Source organism: Falco naumanni, chromosome Z (assembly GCF_017639655.2).
Source record: "Falco naumanni isolate bFalNau1 chromosome Z, bFalNau1.pat, whole genome shotgun sequence".
Taxonomy (NCBI): domain Eukaryota; kingdom Metazoa; phylum Chordata; class Aves; order Falconiformes; family Falconidae; genus Falco; species Falco naumanni.
The window spans coordinates 72,915,306-72,932,704 of NC_054080.1; the positions used below are offsets into that span (position 1 = coordinate 72,915,306).

The window sequence follows — 17,399 nt, forward strand, 5'->3', positions numbered from 1 at the left end:
TAGCTGCGTTGTCTTTCCAGTGGATACCAGGGAGGTTGAAGTCCCCCATGAGAACCAGGGCCTGTGACCATGAGGCTCCAGTTGTCTGTAGAAGGCCTCACCGACTTCCTCTTCCTGATCGGGTGGCCTGTAGCAAACACACAGAATAGCATCACCTGTGTTGGCCTGCTCCTTAATGTAAGCTCTCAAGTTGTTCTACATCTACCCCTAGGGAGAGCTTGATACGTTCCAGTTGCTCCCTCACATAAAGACAACACCACCACCTCTCCTTGCTAGCCTGGCTTTCCTAAAAAGTGCACAGGCATCTATGATAGTGTATCAGTCATAGAAACATAGAATCATTTAGGTTGGAAAAGACCTTTAAGATCAAGTCCAACCGTTAACCCAGGACTGTCAAGTCCACCACTGAACCATGACCCTAACCACAAAAGATACATGTTTTTTAAACACTTTCAGGGGTGGTGATTCTACCACCTCCCTGGGCAGCCTCTTCTAATGGTGACGACCTTTTCAGTGAAGAAATTTTACTTGATCTGAGCTATTCCGCCATGCCTCTGTAACTGCAATGAGATCATGACCCTGTGACCGCACACAGAACTCTTAGTTCTCCCAGTTTATTCCCCATTCTACATGTGTTGGTGTACTGATGTTTCCAAGAGGTAATTTAGAATGCAGGTGTCCCAGGAGGGGTGCAAAAGGATCCGCCTAAGGAACATATAGAGCAGTCTGCTTACTCCGTATCAGCGGTTATACACAGAGTATCCCATATTAAAAAAAACAGATTGAGCTACCTTCCTGATTTTTTTCTCAGATGCACACTCACTTTTTATCTTCTCCCTTTCATCTAACATTTTAATCAAATTATTAGCATTTCTGTTATGTCAAAGCACACACCCCCCCCCTTACGTTCTGTTTGTACTACATTTTGGCTAGATCATTTGTAAATCATGAATCAAAGATATTTAATCTACTCCCTAACCACTTATTCTAAGCATGTCCTTGATATTCTACTCTACTGCTCTCTTTTCCTCAGAAAACAGTCTTCTGTATTTATTGTACAGGAGCAAACTCCACCTCAAAAAATTACTGAAAAATAAATACTATATACCAAGGTCATTAAGTCAGTGCTATCTGACATATGTAGCTTTGGGTGCCCATTATAGCCACACCTTATGCTACGTAAACAAAAAAATTATACGCTGTATTCTCCATTACTAACACCTACACAATTTTTTACTACAGTCACACCTAAAAAGCTGCTCTCAGAACAGAAGGTGTAAAGCTTTTGTGCAAGATGCTGCACTTAGTTACTACGATGAGCAAAGTTCCAAAAAGATTATAAAAAAGTACTGAATATGATAAAATAGAGAGGGAATTGAGACCTACAGCTAAACTCATTTTCCAAGACACAAGCTGCTTTGCCTTATCAAGGCGAACTGCTACAGCAGCCTCACCTACAGTAGGTTGCACAGAATCACACGCAGGTGTGTTTTGAATGACTCCGGAGAGGGAGACTCGACAGCCTCTCTGGGCAGCCTGTTCCAGGGCTCTTGTCACCCTCCAAGTAGAGAATATTCTCCCCAGATTCAGATGGAACCTCCTGTGTTGCCATTTGTGCCCGTTGCCCGTGTCCTGTGTCACTGGGCACTACTGAAAAGAGACTGGCAGTTGAAGCCGTTGGCTGCCTGGTTCTGCTCCTGGGAGGCTGCTAAGGAGCATGCATTGCTGCTCTGGTTGGCCTGGCTTATTCCCCAGCTGGGTGTGACGGCGTGAGCACTGCCACTTCGGACCCATGCCCACCAGTCCTTCAGCTTAAAGCCAGCCCCACCAAGCTGGCCAGCCTACTGCCACAGATTCCCTTGCTTCTTCTAGACAGGTGGATCCCGTTCCTCTCTAACAGGCTATAGTCAAGGAATGTCCCATTGTCACAGAAGCCCAAACCCTCACGACAGCACCAGCCCTGAAGCCAGAAGTTGATTTGCATTACAGGTCCATTTTTGGCTGCACCTTTTCCTCTTACTGCTAAAACAGAAGAATGAATAACCTTGGCACCAAAGCTTCTCACCCAGTGCAGTTTGTCCGTGCGGACCTTGCTTGTGCGTGTCCGCAGCTGCTCAAGCTTCTGGTCTGTTTCTGGATGTGACGCAGGAGGGTGGAGGCTGCAGTGGAATCCTGCTGTTGCGGGTCACTAGGGCCCAAGGTGCCTCGTGCTCTGTGGTGTCTGCTACAGGAGCACGGTTCTGACCATGGTTTTTATTTTAATGTTGAAATACAAAATGAAAGGCCTAATTTTCACCAGACTGCAACTGATAACAAGTAAGAGTTGTTTTGAAATAACGTGCACGCATCTTCAAAATTACAGTTCAAAACTTCTAGACAGAAGGTCTTAAAAACTAGCTCTCCGCAGAGGTGGCTTAAATGGGAAAAAAGTCCACCGGGTGAGAAATGCAGTGCCTGAGAGGAGCTCTTCCCGTGAGCTAAGTCCTGCTTAACAGGGCAGGGACGCGTGCTCCCAGAATCAAACCTTAAAATACATTACTGCAGGCTGTAAAGCCCTGCCTTCCTGTGGGGCTGGCCAGCGTTTGCCTATGAACCTGGTGGTTAGCTCAAAGAAAGGTGAGCTCCTTACCTATTGTTCTGTTTCTTCACTTTATTTAGACAGGCTTCTTGCTATTAGCACATGGCTCCCTAGCATCAGCTGCCTGAAATTCCAGAACCCATCAAGAATGTTCTCTCCCGAGATCAGTGAACTTGAGATTCACAACCCATAAAGAATGTTCTCCTGAGATCAGTGAACTACTTCAGAAGAGTTCCCTTGTACTGCACAACCTTCAGCTGCTTAGAAGATGCTCCTATGAACCAATGACAAAAAGTAACAGAATTCCTCACTCTGAAAGGAAGAGTGTCTGTTGGCACGCTCTTGTTTCTGGAGAGCAAGGCAGCTACAGACTAATACAAACAGGATCAAAGATGAAACAGTGGCACTGGAAGTGCAATTTAACCAGTGAAAAGGAAGGACATGCTCTTGTGTAGGCTTAGGATTTTTGTGCTTTGTTAGACTAAACAGATAAAGTCCTTCTGTATGCCCAGTGATCGTATTTGACAGGATTTTTAAGCCTTTGCAATTATTTCTGTCCTCCACACTCTCTGGAACTCATAGTTGTTTTTAAAGTGCTGGTTGTAACAGCAAAACAGTGTGAAAAGATTACTCTGGATTGCCAGTAGGATGAAAAATAAAGTCTAGTTCTCAGTAAGCCTATTAAACTCTGAAGCCACTTCTGACACAACTTACCTAGCTGTTAGGTAGCATCTTTTTATTACTTTTAAATACCAGATGGTCTCAGAAGTGAGGTATGTGCAGATGCAAATGTGGGGAAGATACAAACTGAAGTAGTGTAAAATGATATTCCTGAAGCTGCTCAAAGTAAAAAAAAAAAAAAAAAGAAACTACACCAGATAAGAACGAAAGTAGTTCTTTTTGCCTATAACAAACAAGAATATTTTTTTCTGTTTTCAGCATTCATGCATAGAAACCAAGCCTCCATACATTCACAGAGTAATGTTTGCACACAGACTTGTGCTTTTTTTAAAAAACACATAGATGTTCTTTATGAATAGTCCTTCAATTATTTTTTATTGTTTGTCTAGTAAAGTTGTGGGTTTTATGAATGTCTATTGTTTTTAAGCTCTGATACTTACCTCTTCCGTTGGGAGGGCTGGAACTCTTATCAGACTTTGTAAAATCTCTTGTTCTATTTAACATAATGAAACAATCATTCTTTTTCCTCACAGGAGGTCCGTAAAGTAAGTGAGAGTATCAAGTATAACCACCCATTGAGAAAATGTGTTGATACGATACTGAAAAAGGTAATAAATTGCCTATCTTCAACCATATTATTCAATTGGGAGGGGGTGCTTCCTGCACCTGCTGAATACTTGTATATTTTTTTCTTTTCCCCTTAACATAAAACCTCTAATTGGCATCTTGTGGGTTCCTGACCAGGCTTTGAGAGGAAGTCCTTTGTGTAATGCTTTCTTATGATTTATGCAATTATCTGCTGTATTTTAACATAATATTTTAGAAATGGCAAAAGCTATGCTTAGAGTGAGTTTTCAGTTGCATGAAGTGCCCCAGACATTCACAGAGAATTAACAAAGACCATTTGCTACTCCTTCAGCTTCCAGTTAATTTTACCTTTTCCTTCCAGTGTCCTACTGAATACCAGGAAAGAATGGGTAGAAACATGGATGATTATGAAGATTTTGATGAAAGACAGAACAGTTATCCAAGTGAAAAAAGTTTGGTCAAACTTCACAAGCAGGTATATTAATGAATGAAAGAATGCCTCACTTATGCTAATGTAATGAGAATAAATGCTAGTCAAACAAAGGTTTCCAGTGCACTTTACCTGTAATTGCTAAGTATAGTGGATTTTGGGATTGCTGCTTAACAAAAGGTTTTCTCAGCAAAAGAAAATGTAGAAGTTTAATATTCCAAGTGATGTCCAGATTAAATTTCTGGATGTGTAAGAAGTGTTGATGTTGTGTTATATCTTGACAGCGTTTTAACTGTCTGTGAGTAAGCTTTGTAATGATTGATTGATAGTGCATTCTGAAAAAGAAATTGTAGTTAAAGCTTGATATTCACTAAGATGAAAAGAAAATGGTATTGTAGAAAAAGTAGGCTGTTAACTGCTATAGATAGGCTGTGATAAAAAAACGGCAAAACTCAGTAGTCAAGTGTGTAGTCTTCTTATGATTATATTTTTAGAGAATTAACTTCCTGCTTTTGTGAGTATATAGAATTAATCTTCTCAGTTCTGTAATGCAGACATCTTTAAGGGATATTGCAAGGCTTTTTTTCTTGTTTCTTGAAACAAGCATGTTGTAACCATAATTTCTTGGAATTTATTGTAGGTAATCTATTCAGTGCAGAGACATCGTCGTACACAAGTCCAGTGGCAAATTCTTTTAGAACAAGCATTTTACCTAGAAGATGTGGCAAAAAATGAAACCAGTGCAACTCGACAGTTTGTTCATACCTTTCATTCCCAGGAACCAGAGAACAAAATTATTCAGTATTTCTATACACCAACAGTTGGTAAGTGCTGTCATGCACATTGTGAAAGGAGTAACTGGTGCTGCTTTGTAAGAAGAACTGATTGTTCTATATAAAAAGTTCAGTTACAGTAGAGGGAAGCAAACATTCATCTTAATGCATTTATGTAATGGAATAGTCCTCTGTTACTGATTCATGGTCTTGACCAAAAGCTTTATGTTTTTTAGAAGTTTAATAGTAGTTACATGCTGTAATAGGAATAGCAAACTTCGCAGCCTTAGAAGAAAGAAATACAGCAACTAAATTACTGGATCTTGGCCACCTTCTACATTTGCAGGATATTATTGAGGTGGAACTGCTCTTCCAGTAAAGCAAAGAGGAAAGGACTCTCATGTTTGGTACATGACATGTTACCAAACATTAGAAGATGTGGCTGCTGCTTTTTCATCTTTTCAGAAGGTGTCTTCTAATCATGTTTTAACTTACAATTCATAGTATACAGCCTAAGCTTTGTTTCTGAGGAAGTAACAAATGAACAAACAGGAAGTGCATTACCTAGAGTATTTGGGCCAAAAGTGAAGAGTTCTGTTCTACACGCCCCACACACCCAAATGTTTACAAAATTTGCCTCCCAGATCTTACTGTGTTTTCCTCAGTTGTGCATGATTCCTTAGGGCTGAGCCAGATCTCTAGGCATTGGAAAACCCCTGAAACTGTCTGTGATCCCACAGATCCCAGCCTTGATTTTAAGAGTGTGCATGTGGGAAGTTCGTAACAGTTATTGTGAGCGAGTTCCATTTTCGGTTGTGTGATACTTTATTAACCCATTCTGGATGTGTCTGTCTTTTTTCCAGAGTGGTACTGGGAATGTCTTCTACGACCGTGGTTTTACAGGGTGCTTGCAGTTGTTCTGGCCACGTTCTCTGTAATTGTTGTATGGTCAGAGTGTACATTTTTCAGCACAAAACCGGTTTTATCGCTATTTGCAGTTTTCATACAGCTGGCAGAAAAGACATATAATTATATATACATAGAGGTAAGTTTGAGGTAGTCACTCAACAGAAATCTTTTCAGATAGATTGTTATTACAACAATAGTAGACCAGATTGATTTAAAAACAAGTCTTTAAATAATCTGTCAACTTTCAGAAGGTCTCTAAAATCTGTAATACCAAATTTTGTTTCAGTGGAGGGAATCTGCATTTTGCCACTTCTTAGAACACTACCAATATGGGGTGAAGGTGTGATGCAGTTGGGCTGAATATCATGTGTTGAGTAATTTGTGAAACGTTAGTTTGGGTGTTTAATTAGATTGTGTCTAATCAGCCATGTGTGTGACCTCTCTTTCCTAAACAGGAATTTGTTGCTGACCAAAAATCCAGTCACAGGCGTGGCTATAGCATATGTGTGCACAAATCTATCAGTAAAGGAACTGACCTGAAAAATTCCTGTATACTAACAAAATAGGTTGAATTGAAAACACTTGTTTTTATCATTTTGTGTGGGAAGAAATGTTGAATTAGTCATAGTAATTATCAAGGCAATTACAGCAATTTCATTCACTTACAAGGAGTAAATGTTCCTAGAGTTGATTGTGTTAACTTACATGAAGTGCAGAATGTTACAAATATCATTCTCAATTTAAATTAGTCAAAAAACCTGAAACTCTTCTCGGAGCTGTTGTTACTGGCCCATCTCAAACTGAAAAATCAGACTACAGTCAACTTGTTGCATGCACAGATTGTGCTGAATGCATTAAACCTTTAGCAGAGTTCCACATTTAAACAACTTCTTTTTTCCCCCAGATGGCCTGTTTTCTTACCATCTTTTTCCTAAGTATCTGTGTTTACTCTACTGTCTTCAGAATTCGTGTATTTAACTATTACTACTTAGCTTCACATCATCAGACAGATGCGTACAGTCTCCTTTTCAGTGGCATGTGAGTATATGGCATATATTTTGCAGATTTTGTGTCAAATATTCAATTGAAAATGTCCATGAAACTTTCATTTATATTATTTCTTTTATAAATGTATTAGTATAAATCTTATTGAGCTGTATGTCATTATTCTGTGGTACCTCCAGTTATGATTTCTTAGTGCAAGAAATTGAAATGCTGTTGCCTCTCGCATTTGTGCAGGTTATTTTGCCGTCTTACTCCACCACTATGCTTGAACTTTTTGGGCTTGACCCATATGGATGCAACAATATCTCACAAAAACACTCAGCCAACTGCTTATACATCTGTAAGTACAGGAAATGTGGGTTTGAGCCTTCTACATTGTTTGGACAATAGGCAAAATATTTTTAAACGCTTCTTACAGAAAGATTCAGATACTCAAATCTTTTTGCTAGTATTAAACAAAGTAGAAATACTTATTTATTTACAGACCAGGAGTTTGTTAATGTTTGCCAGGAGGCATCAATAGCTCTATTTTTTCTGTTTTGGTGTCTTTATCCAAAGAAAGTAAAGTATTATCCTCAAAAGTTCAGGTTGTTCTTCACTTCCTAATAGCTTTGGTTTCCACTGGCTTTAGCATATGGAACATCTTTATAGTTTGGGAGCAAATCTAACTTGCCACTGAAAACTAGTGAGTTTGGTTTTACTGAAAAAACAGTTTCTGTAGGATAGCAAGTTACATCTTACATGTTTGTTGTTAGCAAGTAGATTCTTAGTATTGTCCAGAGACTCCTTTCACAGCAGATGAAAAGATCCACCAGATTTGAACTGGTTCTGGATTAGGTGAGACAGCAACATCTAGCATCTTAGAAACCTATGAGTTGATACACTGTTAGAGGCAGCCTCTGTATCTGGTTATTCTGGGTCAACTGTCTGAATGAGATCTGTGATGATAATATTTACCTGTGTTTCAGTAACTGTAAAGGATTGTGTGTTTGTGTGTTGTGGACTGAAAATGGTGAAATGACATAACCTTTATGGATATATGTAGAATATAGCTGATTAGTTTCTCCATGTGGATTTTTTTCTTTCAGATAATGGGATCCATGAGAGTCCTGTCCTTCATTGCAGATGGATTCTATATATATTACCCAATGCTTGTTGTCATTCTCTGTATTGCCACATACTTTAGGTAAGTATTTACCAGATAGAACCTCCACATTTCTTTACATTAATAGTATTAGTTTCAGCAATCAGGAAGAGGTTCACTTCTCCTTTTCCAGCAGCTGAGTTGTGACATATTAATAACTGCAAAAAATAAAGCAATAAATTGCTATTTATATATGTGAAATGTGTACATTTAAAGGTTACCAATTGTATGAACACATAACTGAATTGTGAGGTTGTTTTTCCCTATTAAACTTCATTCCTAGATTTTGAGGTCTGATCTGTTCAAACTTTGGAGGCCATGAATATTTAGATTCTGCTTTTGAGATAAAAATTACTGTGAGGAAGCTATGTTTTCAGCAAGGTTTTCTAATAAACTAAGAAGCATTAGTAGAAACTTCAGGTAGTGAACTTTCTGACAGACTCATAACAAATTTCTGATCCATTACCAGACTTCAGTTCAGAAGTATAGTGTGCTAATCTTGTTTCCCTAAGCCACAATTTGTTGAAGGCTGGAAGGGTAATTGCAGAAAATACTGTTAATGTGTGTGCTTTATCCTTACATTTCAAAAAATCTGCTTTTGACCACTGTAAGAGATATTTTGGTCTGACCTTGCTTGGCTACATTTATGTTATGTGCACCTCGTTAGTTTTGCATCACCATTCAATCAGAAGCAATGTATGTGTTTTGAGTCATGTAGAATTAGTTAAATGCCTCGAATGTCCATTAATACTCTGCGTACATCCATAGATAGTGAGGCAACAAGGATCCAGGCCTAGGTTTTCCCTGCTTACCTTTAGCTTGGGTGATAAAACTCATGGTGGGGACAAAAGAATCCCACCACTGAACAGGAAAGGCAATGACAAGAAAATAGTTGGTGTGAATTCTCATCCATGATGATCCTGAGTCTTTAATGCCGTACTGAAAAGGAAGAAAAGAAACTAAAGGAGAGGAAGTTCTTTTACATTAACTTTAATGCCCTCTAATAAATTAGATAGGTGCAAAACTGGATGTTTAATTAAAATCTATCAAGGGAAGCTGTCTCCCTTGTTTGATCCAGCAGTCTTAAAGTTCAGATTAGTATAGGAATAAAACATCTCAGCATAAATATACAATGAAGCCAACTTTGAACATGATAGTGATGCTGTACTTTGGAGAGAGGAAAACAATAACAAAAACAGCAGTTTTGTGTTGCCTGGTATGACGTTGAAAAGGTGAAAGTGGTTCCATGCTATCTAGTTCCAGGACTTAAAAAAGATGGAGCAAGTTTCTTATCTGACTGCTGCCTAATGGGTATCTGAAATGGCAGCCAGCATCCGTACAGCTTAAAGAGGATGCCAAACGTTTCTCCTGAGTGAAACCTGAGATGAAGGTGGCTTTCTTGTGTTTACTGTTTCAAAACCACAGAAATAATAATAGGCAGAATTTTTATAGTAATTGTCTTCCGGCAAAGAAGAGCCAGTGAGATATCATATGTATAAATTCTATTGTATCTAAGAACATTTCGAGCAATTCTCTTAAGTCATTTACACTACTCTCAGACTATAAACAGTTTTAGTGCTCTATTTGAATAGGATTATTCGAGCACTTCCAGTTGGATTTAGGACCATGTCACTGTTCTGAATTTTCTGATTTCTCAGCATAATAATCTGTCTTCTCTTTAGTATTGCTTTTTTAACTTGAATTACCCATACATTTCTAAATAATTTGTTCTACATTTTGCATTGTAATATATTTTAACTAGTCATTGTAAATTAACAAAGGGATTGAATTGCTTGTCCTACTTTTACCAGTTTAGGAACTCGTTGTTTGAATCTTTTGGGATTCCAGCAGTTCATGGGGGATAGTGAAATGACTTCTGATTTGATTGATGAAGGAAAAGAACTAATCAGAAGAGGTAAGCTACATCCTTTATCCTAGTCTTCCTACAGAATATAATATGTTGTTGCATTAAACTTGTCTGAAATGTTGCACACAAAAAAAAAAAGGGCATATAGCTTGTCAATGTTTTGACAACTGTACTGAGGCAGTCTACTGCACAAAGTGCAATAGACTTACAGCCTTGTAGTTGCTGTACAAACAGCGCTGGACTTCATTGACATCTTAAATGCAGTATCAGTTTTACTCATCCAGTATCTGAATTTTAGATGTTTCTAAATACTTTACAGTTCATTGAAGTGGTGCTCCTTTGAGGTCATTACTAATCTAATAATACCTGAGCAGATTTTGTGTAATCTGTCATAAAGGACAGTTAGGACTTAAATTGTCTGTATCATCAATTGTCTATATTCATTTTAATCTTTCTTTGTGTAGGTGTGTTGACTGAGCTGGCCAAATTCTGTCGTTTCCTTTAGGATTTTTTTACTGTTTCAACTATGTTTTATCACAGAAAGCATGTTCTGTAGAGCTGCAATTATCTATTGTTTTGGAGAACTTTGGGTTTTTTATAAGGTTTTTATTGAAAATGTTTCATAAAATTTGTTGAAAGCTGTCAGGGTTCTTGAGTAAATATTTAGAAATAAAAATCTCTGGATACAATGCTGTATTATGGAACACTTCAAGTCTCCTTTCATAGTTTATGAAAAAAGCTAGATTTACTTATAGTAGTAGTGTTTCTTATTTGGAGAAAAAGGAATGTCTCTCATTCTCTTCAACAAGAGGTTAGTATTTCTTCGATACTGTGATGTTACACTTCCAGCTCAGTAGCAGATTTTGACACACGCTATTTTTGGCTTATACTTTGGGCGTCACAGAACTTCAGCAAGATTTTGGTTGAGTAATGCTCAAGTTTCTTCTTAATGTCATGCTTTTTCCAAGTATTTCTAAGAGGTTTTTTTTTGCTTTGCCAGCTGATACCTAGATGTTCAGCCTTGACTCAAGCTATCATCATTATGAGTTTATTTTAATGGAAAACTCCATAATGATAGACAAACAGCATTGTCTTTTGGTTTTATTTATTTGAGCCATCTATTTCAATAAGTATCTTTACTAGTTAACTTAAGTTTTTCATTGTTGAAAAAAAAATACTGGTAATGATTTTTCTTGTATGGAGCTCACACAATTGTTTTTTATCTATAGAGAAAAGGAAACGACAAAGGCAGGAAGAAGGTGAAAACAGAAGAAGGGTATGAGATTGTTTTAGCTAATTGTAATATTAATATACTGCAATATCTGATAGAATTTGCCATTGCTATTTAATTGTGTGCTATATTTAAAAAAAAAGTAAGTCCTCATTAATTGATGGAATCAGTTTAAACTTGTGGAATAGTCTTGGCTGACAGGAAAAAACATAATTTCTGTTTTAAAAGAGGGTGCTTGTGGTCACACTACTTGGACACTTTTGTTACTCAGTGTGCTGTGATAATAGTGTATGCCAGTAGGTGTAATGAGTATTAAAAAGGGTCCAGCTTTCTAGGGTGCAGAATAATCTGAAATGGTTTATTATCAGGCTCTTATGTTCATGCTGCTGTGCTGGTAATAACTGCATTTGCAGTGTCATATTAACTGAAATGGGGACTGTATATGCCTCTCCCAAACCTACCCATTTATTTTTTTGAGACGAGAGATTTACATTTAAGGCAGAATTAATACTGTTACCACTGAGGAACAGAGATCTTTGATTCAAATTGTGCTTTGAGTGCATACTGAATTGAAAGATTTATGAAGGCAGTTATCTGAATAAAAAATAACTCAGGCAGATTCATTTTGAGCAGCTTCAGTTAACTATGGCTTTAGTTTTTCATTAATTTATAACATTTGGAATTTAGTATAGAAAGTCACAATCAAAGAGAGAAATCAAAAGGTTGTGTGCAAAAAACCAAGCTGACTAAAGGAAGCAAAAGCCAGTATCTGCAGAAAAGCAAGATAATACCGGAACTAAAACCTCTTTGCTTTTCAAGCTCGGGGATAGTGTAATTTCACATGACAGCCACTACTGCATAGACCTTTCTTGTAACTCTCTACCCCTTATCTCAGAATTTTAGAACATTTTATTTCGAGTGTTTTGTGAAACAAAATAGTAGCAAATGCATGATGCATTTAGAGTACACTGAAATGATCTGACATTAAGCAGCGATTTCAGTTCAACAGCAGTTCAACAACTATTTGAGATGTTACCTATTCTTGCAGTTTGCGCATTCGTTCTTGACACTCTTGGGGCTTTTCAGTGTTACATTTTACTGGATCATGACTAAAGGTTTGATCCTTCTACAGCTTAAACTTGTAACATATGGCATAAATTAGCACAGTAACTTTGAGCATACCAGTTCCTACCAGTCCGTAATCTGAGGTGTAGATATGAATCTGAAGCATATTAAAGTTATTGGAGCAATAGGGAAAAGTTTATGTTGAGATGTGAAGTTAGAAAATGTTAACGTACTAAAACATGATGGAATTGAAAGACAGCAGAACAAGTTTAGTAAACATGGAATGTCCAAGTGCTTTTTGGTGCTCTCTGCATCTGGTTGTTTTTCCATTCTACCGCTAGGTGGAAGTAGAAACCAAGAAAAGCAGCGTTCTCACCTTAGAGCAGTCGCTTTGAGTGCAGATTTAATATATAGTTGGTTTTCTGCAAGTCTTTTTTCTAAAGAACAGAGTTAGTGGTTTAGTGAAGGGATTTTAAATTTTGATTTAAAAAAAAAAGGGATTTAAAATCTTGATTTTAAAACAAAACAAAAGTTCTTCCTGTGTCAAGATACTGAACAGGAACATTTTCAAAGTATTGGTTTCATAGTCTGATGTTACTGACCAATGAGCTCTAAGTAGTGGTTCTGACATATTTCTTCATTCGACATATGCATTTTCTTCACAGCTTATGTTTTATTTTTTTTGTAATTTTTCCAGGAATGGAAGGAGCGGTATGGAAATAGAGACGATTCCACTAGAAACAGAGTTGTGCACACAGACCAAAAAGAATCCAGCTTCTCAGAGACCAATACCAATAGACGTAAGCTTTGTGGGTTTTGAGGGGAGTTGGTTTTGTTTTGTTTTTCTAATATCTTGTCTCCACAATACTTGCTATGTGAGTAGCTTCAAAAGTGCTCCTTTTTGTCTTAGATGATGTGCCCTTCTGTGGCACAGTGCCATCTTGCCCATTAAAGACACCTGAAAAGAGTGCTGTGTTTTTTCCCATCTTCAGCACTTCAGCTAGTTGAGGTTGGAGATCCTGACTAGTCTCAATTACTTGATCTTCTTATGGGACATGTAATTATTGCAATTAGAGTAGCAGTTGTCAGGAAAGAGATGTTATATAGGTTGTGTCTTGAAGTTGAGAGTTTAAAATCTTAAAATATACCTCTTCTAATTGCAAATGAACTCCCTCAGACTGAAATAATGGAATAACTGGATAGACAACCAACAAATGTAAAGCAAATAACATATCACAAACTCAGAAACCCAATTTTTCAGAATTGAATAACTGGTAGAATAACTGAAATTGTATGAAATTATATTTTAACATTAACCATAAGAACGTGTAGCATTCCAGCACCAAAACAAGCTGTAGGTCTGGCATACTGAAGGTTGCAGAGTGAACTGCAAAACAACTGTATTGCATTAAGTCATGGCATTACCTCTTTAAAAAAAAACAAAACAAAAACAAACAAAAACACAAAACAAAACAAAAAAACCTCCAGCTAGCTTTAGTTAAAGTGGGAAGTTGGGAAGATGAATGGATGATTGGTAGATTTAGTAGTAAAGTTTGCATATAAATTATTTTTTGTTGTTGTTTGTTTTGGGGTTTTTTGTTATTCTTTGCAAATTAGACCTCATCCTATTTCATGGGCAAAAGAAAAATTTTAGTTGCATTGCAATGGAGATACAAAAATGGTATACTACAAATCCAAGCATGTAGCCAGATTTGGTTTAATATTGAATCTCCTCTAAATCCTTGCACTTCTATTTTGGATGAGATAGTAGCAAATTATGATTCTGGTCTTTTAAGTTTGATGTCTTTACACACTCCAAGGCATTCATAGACCAAATCAATGTCTTTCCTTCCTTTTACCTATTCAGCACTATCAAAGTATACCCGATCAAATGGTAAGACTGAAAGGGATAGAATAGAACTCCTCCAGGATGCAGAACCTTTGGATTTTAATGCTGAGTCAATTAATGATGACCCTCTTGAATCGGACTCGGGAAGGTGAGGAGTCTTCTGTGTTATTTGCAATTAAGTGATACTGTCTTCTGGCTTACAACAGCTGTATCAGATGGTTTCATATTAATAGACTTTTTTAAAAAAATGTATCGTGTCACATAGCTCTTTTCCTTTCTTCCTTCTCCTTTTCTGTTTTAAAACCAGTTGAAACCTGAAGGGTTTTCAGTTTTTTAGAAATGTTTGGGTAAGATTTGAGTTGAATATAGATTTGTATATTGGTGTAATCTGAAAAATACTACATATAAACCCAGAAAACTGGAGAATTACCTACTTTAGAAATCTTACTTGATTTCCCTGTATAAAAACCATCATAAAGGGCTGCAACAGAGAAAACAGAGTATTACAGGACCAGTAGTTGCAGGAATACACCTGGAATCAAATCTTGGAACTACTGAGGTAAATTAAAAACTGAATTCATTGAACAAGAAGTCCCAGTCCTGCACAGTGTAGCTCTGTCCATGATAGAGAATTCTGTAATTCTGTGTGACTGCAACTCCAGATTTACTTAGTTGTGAAATGGAGTATCTTACGTAACTGCTAAGCTCTGGTTATATTTAAGAAACAAGTAATGCATTTTATGGGTGCTTTTTTTATCTAGGTAGTTATGAGGTAGAAGCTTTTAATAGAAATAATTTTCAATTCCCTGACAAAAAGGTACAGTTTACATTATTTTTCATCTGAAACTATCATAACAAATCCAATAAAAAATCATAAATTGTTTAAGTTGACTTATATCTATAATGGGAACAGTTCAGAAGTATGCGAAAAATGCTGTTAAGTGACACTGCCAGGTTTTACAGATTGATTTGTTTCAGAAGTTGGTTCTTTTTAAGCACAAGAGTTTAAAGAGTAACTAGCCTAGCAGTTCTGTCAGCTATTGACGACTTCACAGTGTGAAAGGGGTAGTAGTCTACAAAAATAGCAGTATGCATATATAATTCTTTTGGAGTAAATACTTTTCAAGTACAGTATCTGAAGTCTTCTAGCACCGATGTAACTTTGCAGAGTGAAACCTTCTGAACTTTTTTCTTTAAAAGGAAAATCTGAAGCCACAGAGCTTAGTTCAGATTTCCTCTAGTAACCTACATTTCATTTCACAGAGGTAATAAATCAAGAATAATTGCATATGAACTTTCAGTTCACTTAGAAATAGCTTGAGTAACATTGATTTTCAAAACTATAGCTCCTGCAATAGTTGCAAGCGTTTTAGGACAGTAAGGGCACTAGGGACGCTGTGTTCTGGCTTTGTGTCTGTTTAGGTTTTGTTAAGTACTGCACAGAGGGGGTACACTGTGTTTGCACTGAAACTTACTTGTCCTTTTAAAATGCTTTTAAAATACATTTGACCAACAATTTGTGAAGCTTCTTTTTCCCCACTAATTATGCAGCCATTTTTTTAATTTTCTTTGATACTGTTTCTTTTTGGAATACTGAATGAGATGTTCTTTTAATCACCCAAACTACTTTAGGATGCTGTTGTTTGCCCATTTGGTTTTGTTTTGTTTTGTTCAAAATAAGGGGGGGGGGAGGTGGGGAGAAAAACATTCTGTTAAACAAAAGCATTCAACTCTTTTCCTTTGTATCAGGAAGCAAAGTTCTTTAAGTCTCCCAGTATTTGTATCACTGTTTTTCTTGGTCACATGAGATTTGATCACTGTCTATCAAATTTTCATGGAAACAGGAACTCAGTAGAACTTCAAAATCTGTAATTTATTAAGGAGTAAAAGTGCAGTGAGAATTATATGATTTCATAAGTCTTCATTTTTTTATTTCCTGTGATACTTTTTCATGTTTAAAATTGATTCTGCAGGTACCAGCCTGGTGGAAGATACCTGTCAATGTCTCGAAGCAAAATATTTGATGATGTCTAAATTCCTCAAAGCTGAAGATTAGGTGGATATCTATTTCCTATTCATTGTTTGGAAAATAGTGTACTTATGATATATCGCTGAACCAGAAAAGACCATTTTTGTTTAAAAAAAGAATATGAAGGAGCAACTGTTTTGGAAATGCACCTGTATGGTAACTTTTACTACGTACGACAAGAATGTGCTTCTTCTGTTGTAGATATTGTTGTGCGTCAGTGTGGGCTTTTTTGTTATGACCAAAAGGAGAAGACTATTACTTAAGTTAGTAGAAGATAAACTTCATCAATACACCTAGGGCTCAACTTGAACTGTAACTTTGTGAGTTTTAGGAAGGGGATATTTTGGATGGAATTTTTTTGTATTTTACAAATGCTGTGAGAGCATCTTAATGCATCCAAAGTGCAGTTATATCAATTACTGTAGTAAACACTTTCTATATTTTTTCTATTTGAACTTTATGCCTAGTCCAAAACCTACTGAATTAAATAAAGGCTTCTTTTGGTTTCAGTGGTCTTTGAATCAGACCCTGTATAAGCAGAAAGATTGAATGGCAGGCTGTTTTCCATTAAATCATAAAATACATGTTCCAGTGTTTAAGGGTGGCTAAAAAGAAGATGGGAGACTCCCTTTTTACAAGGAGTCACGTCACATGGAAAAGACAACGGGTAATGGGTACAGGTTGCTCCTGGGAGATTCTGATTGGACATAAGAGGAAAATTTTTCACAGTGAGAACAATCAGCCATTGGAATAATCTCCCCACTGAAGTGGTTGATTCTACAACACAGGATGTTTTTAACATTGAGGTCCCCAGTTCAAGAGAAACGGGGAACTACTGGAAAGGGTCCAATGGAGGGCTATGAAGACGATTAGAGGACTGGAGCATCTCCCTTCTGAGGAAAGGCTGGGAGCGCTGAGCCTGTGTAGCCTGGAGAAGAGAAGACTGAGAGGGGATCTTAGCAACGTATACAATATCTTGAGGATGAGTGTCAAGAGGAGGGGGGCAGGCTCTTCTCAGTGTTGCCCAGCAACAGGACAAGGGGCAATGGGCACAAACTGCATCACAGGAACTGAATCTGAGGAGGAACTTCTTTTCTTTGAGGGTGACAGAGCCTTGGAACAGGCTGCCCTGAGAGGCTGTGGAGTCTCTTTCTCTGGAGACATTCAAAACAAGCCTGCGTTCAATTCTGTGCAACCTGCTCTAGGTGAATCTGCTTTAGCAGGGAGTTGGACTAGATGATCTCCAGAGG

At 37.3% G+C, this 17,399-nt stretch overlaps 1 protein-coding gene across 3 annotated transcripts in view; it reads left to right on the forward strand.

Moving 5' to 3' along the window:
• Positions 1-16,658, forward strand: part of LMBRD2 (LMBR1 domain containing 2) — a 32,975-nt gene extending 16,317 nt beyond the window's left edge. For all 3 annotated transcript variants that reach the window (XM_040580638.1, XM_040580637.1, XM_040580639.1), the window contains 12 exons: positions 3,793-3,867; positions 4,209-4,322; positions 4,918-5,101; positions 5,914-6,095; positions 6,864-6,997; positions 7,199-7,304; positions 8,053-8,150; positions 9,920-10,023; positions 11,205-11,251; positions 12,969-13,071; positions 14,139-14,268; positions 16,094-16,658. In XM_040580638.1, the coding sequence (XP_040436572.1) occupies positions 3,793-3,867; positions 4,209-4,322; positions 4,918-5,101; positions 5,914-6,095; positions 6,864-6,997; positions 7,199-7,304; positions 8,053-8,150; positions 9,920-10,023; positions 11,205-11,251; positions 12,969-13,071; positions 14,139-14,268; positions 16,094-16,154 (1,338 nt within the window). In that variant the 3' untranslated portion in view covers positions 16,155-16,658. The remainder of the gene's footprint in view (positions 1-3,792; positions 3,868-4,208; positions 4,323-4,917; positions 5,102-5,913; positions 6,096-6,863; positions 6,998-7,198; positions 7,305-8,052; positions 8,151-9,919; positions 10,024-11,204; positions 11,252-12,968; positions 13,072-14,138; positions 14,269-16,093) is intronic.
• The last annotated feature ends 741 nt before the right edge of the window (positions 16,659-17,399 follow it).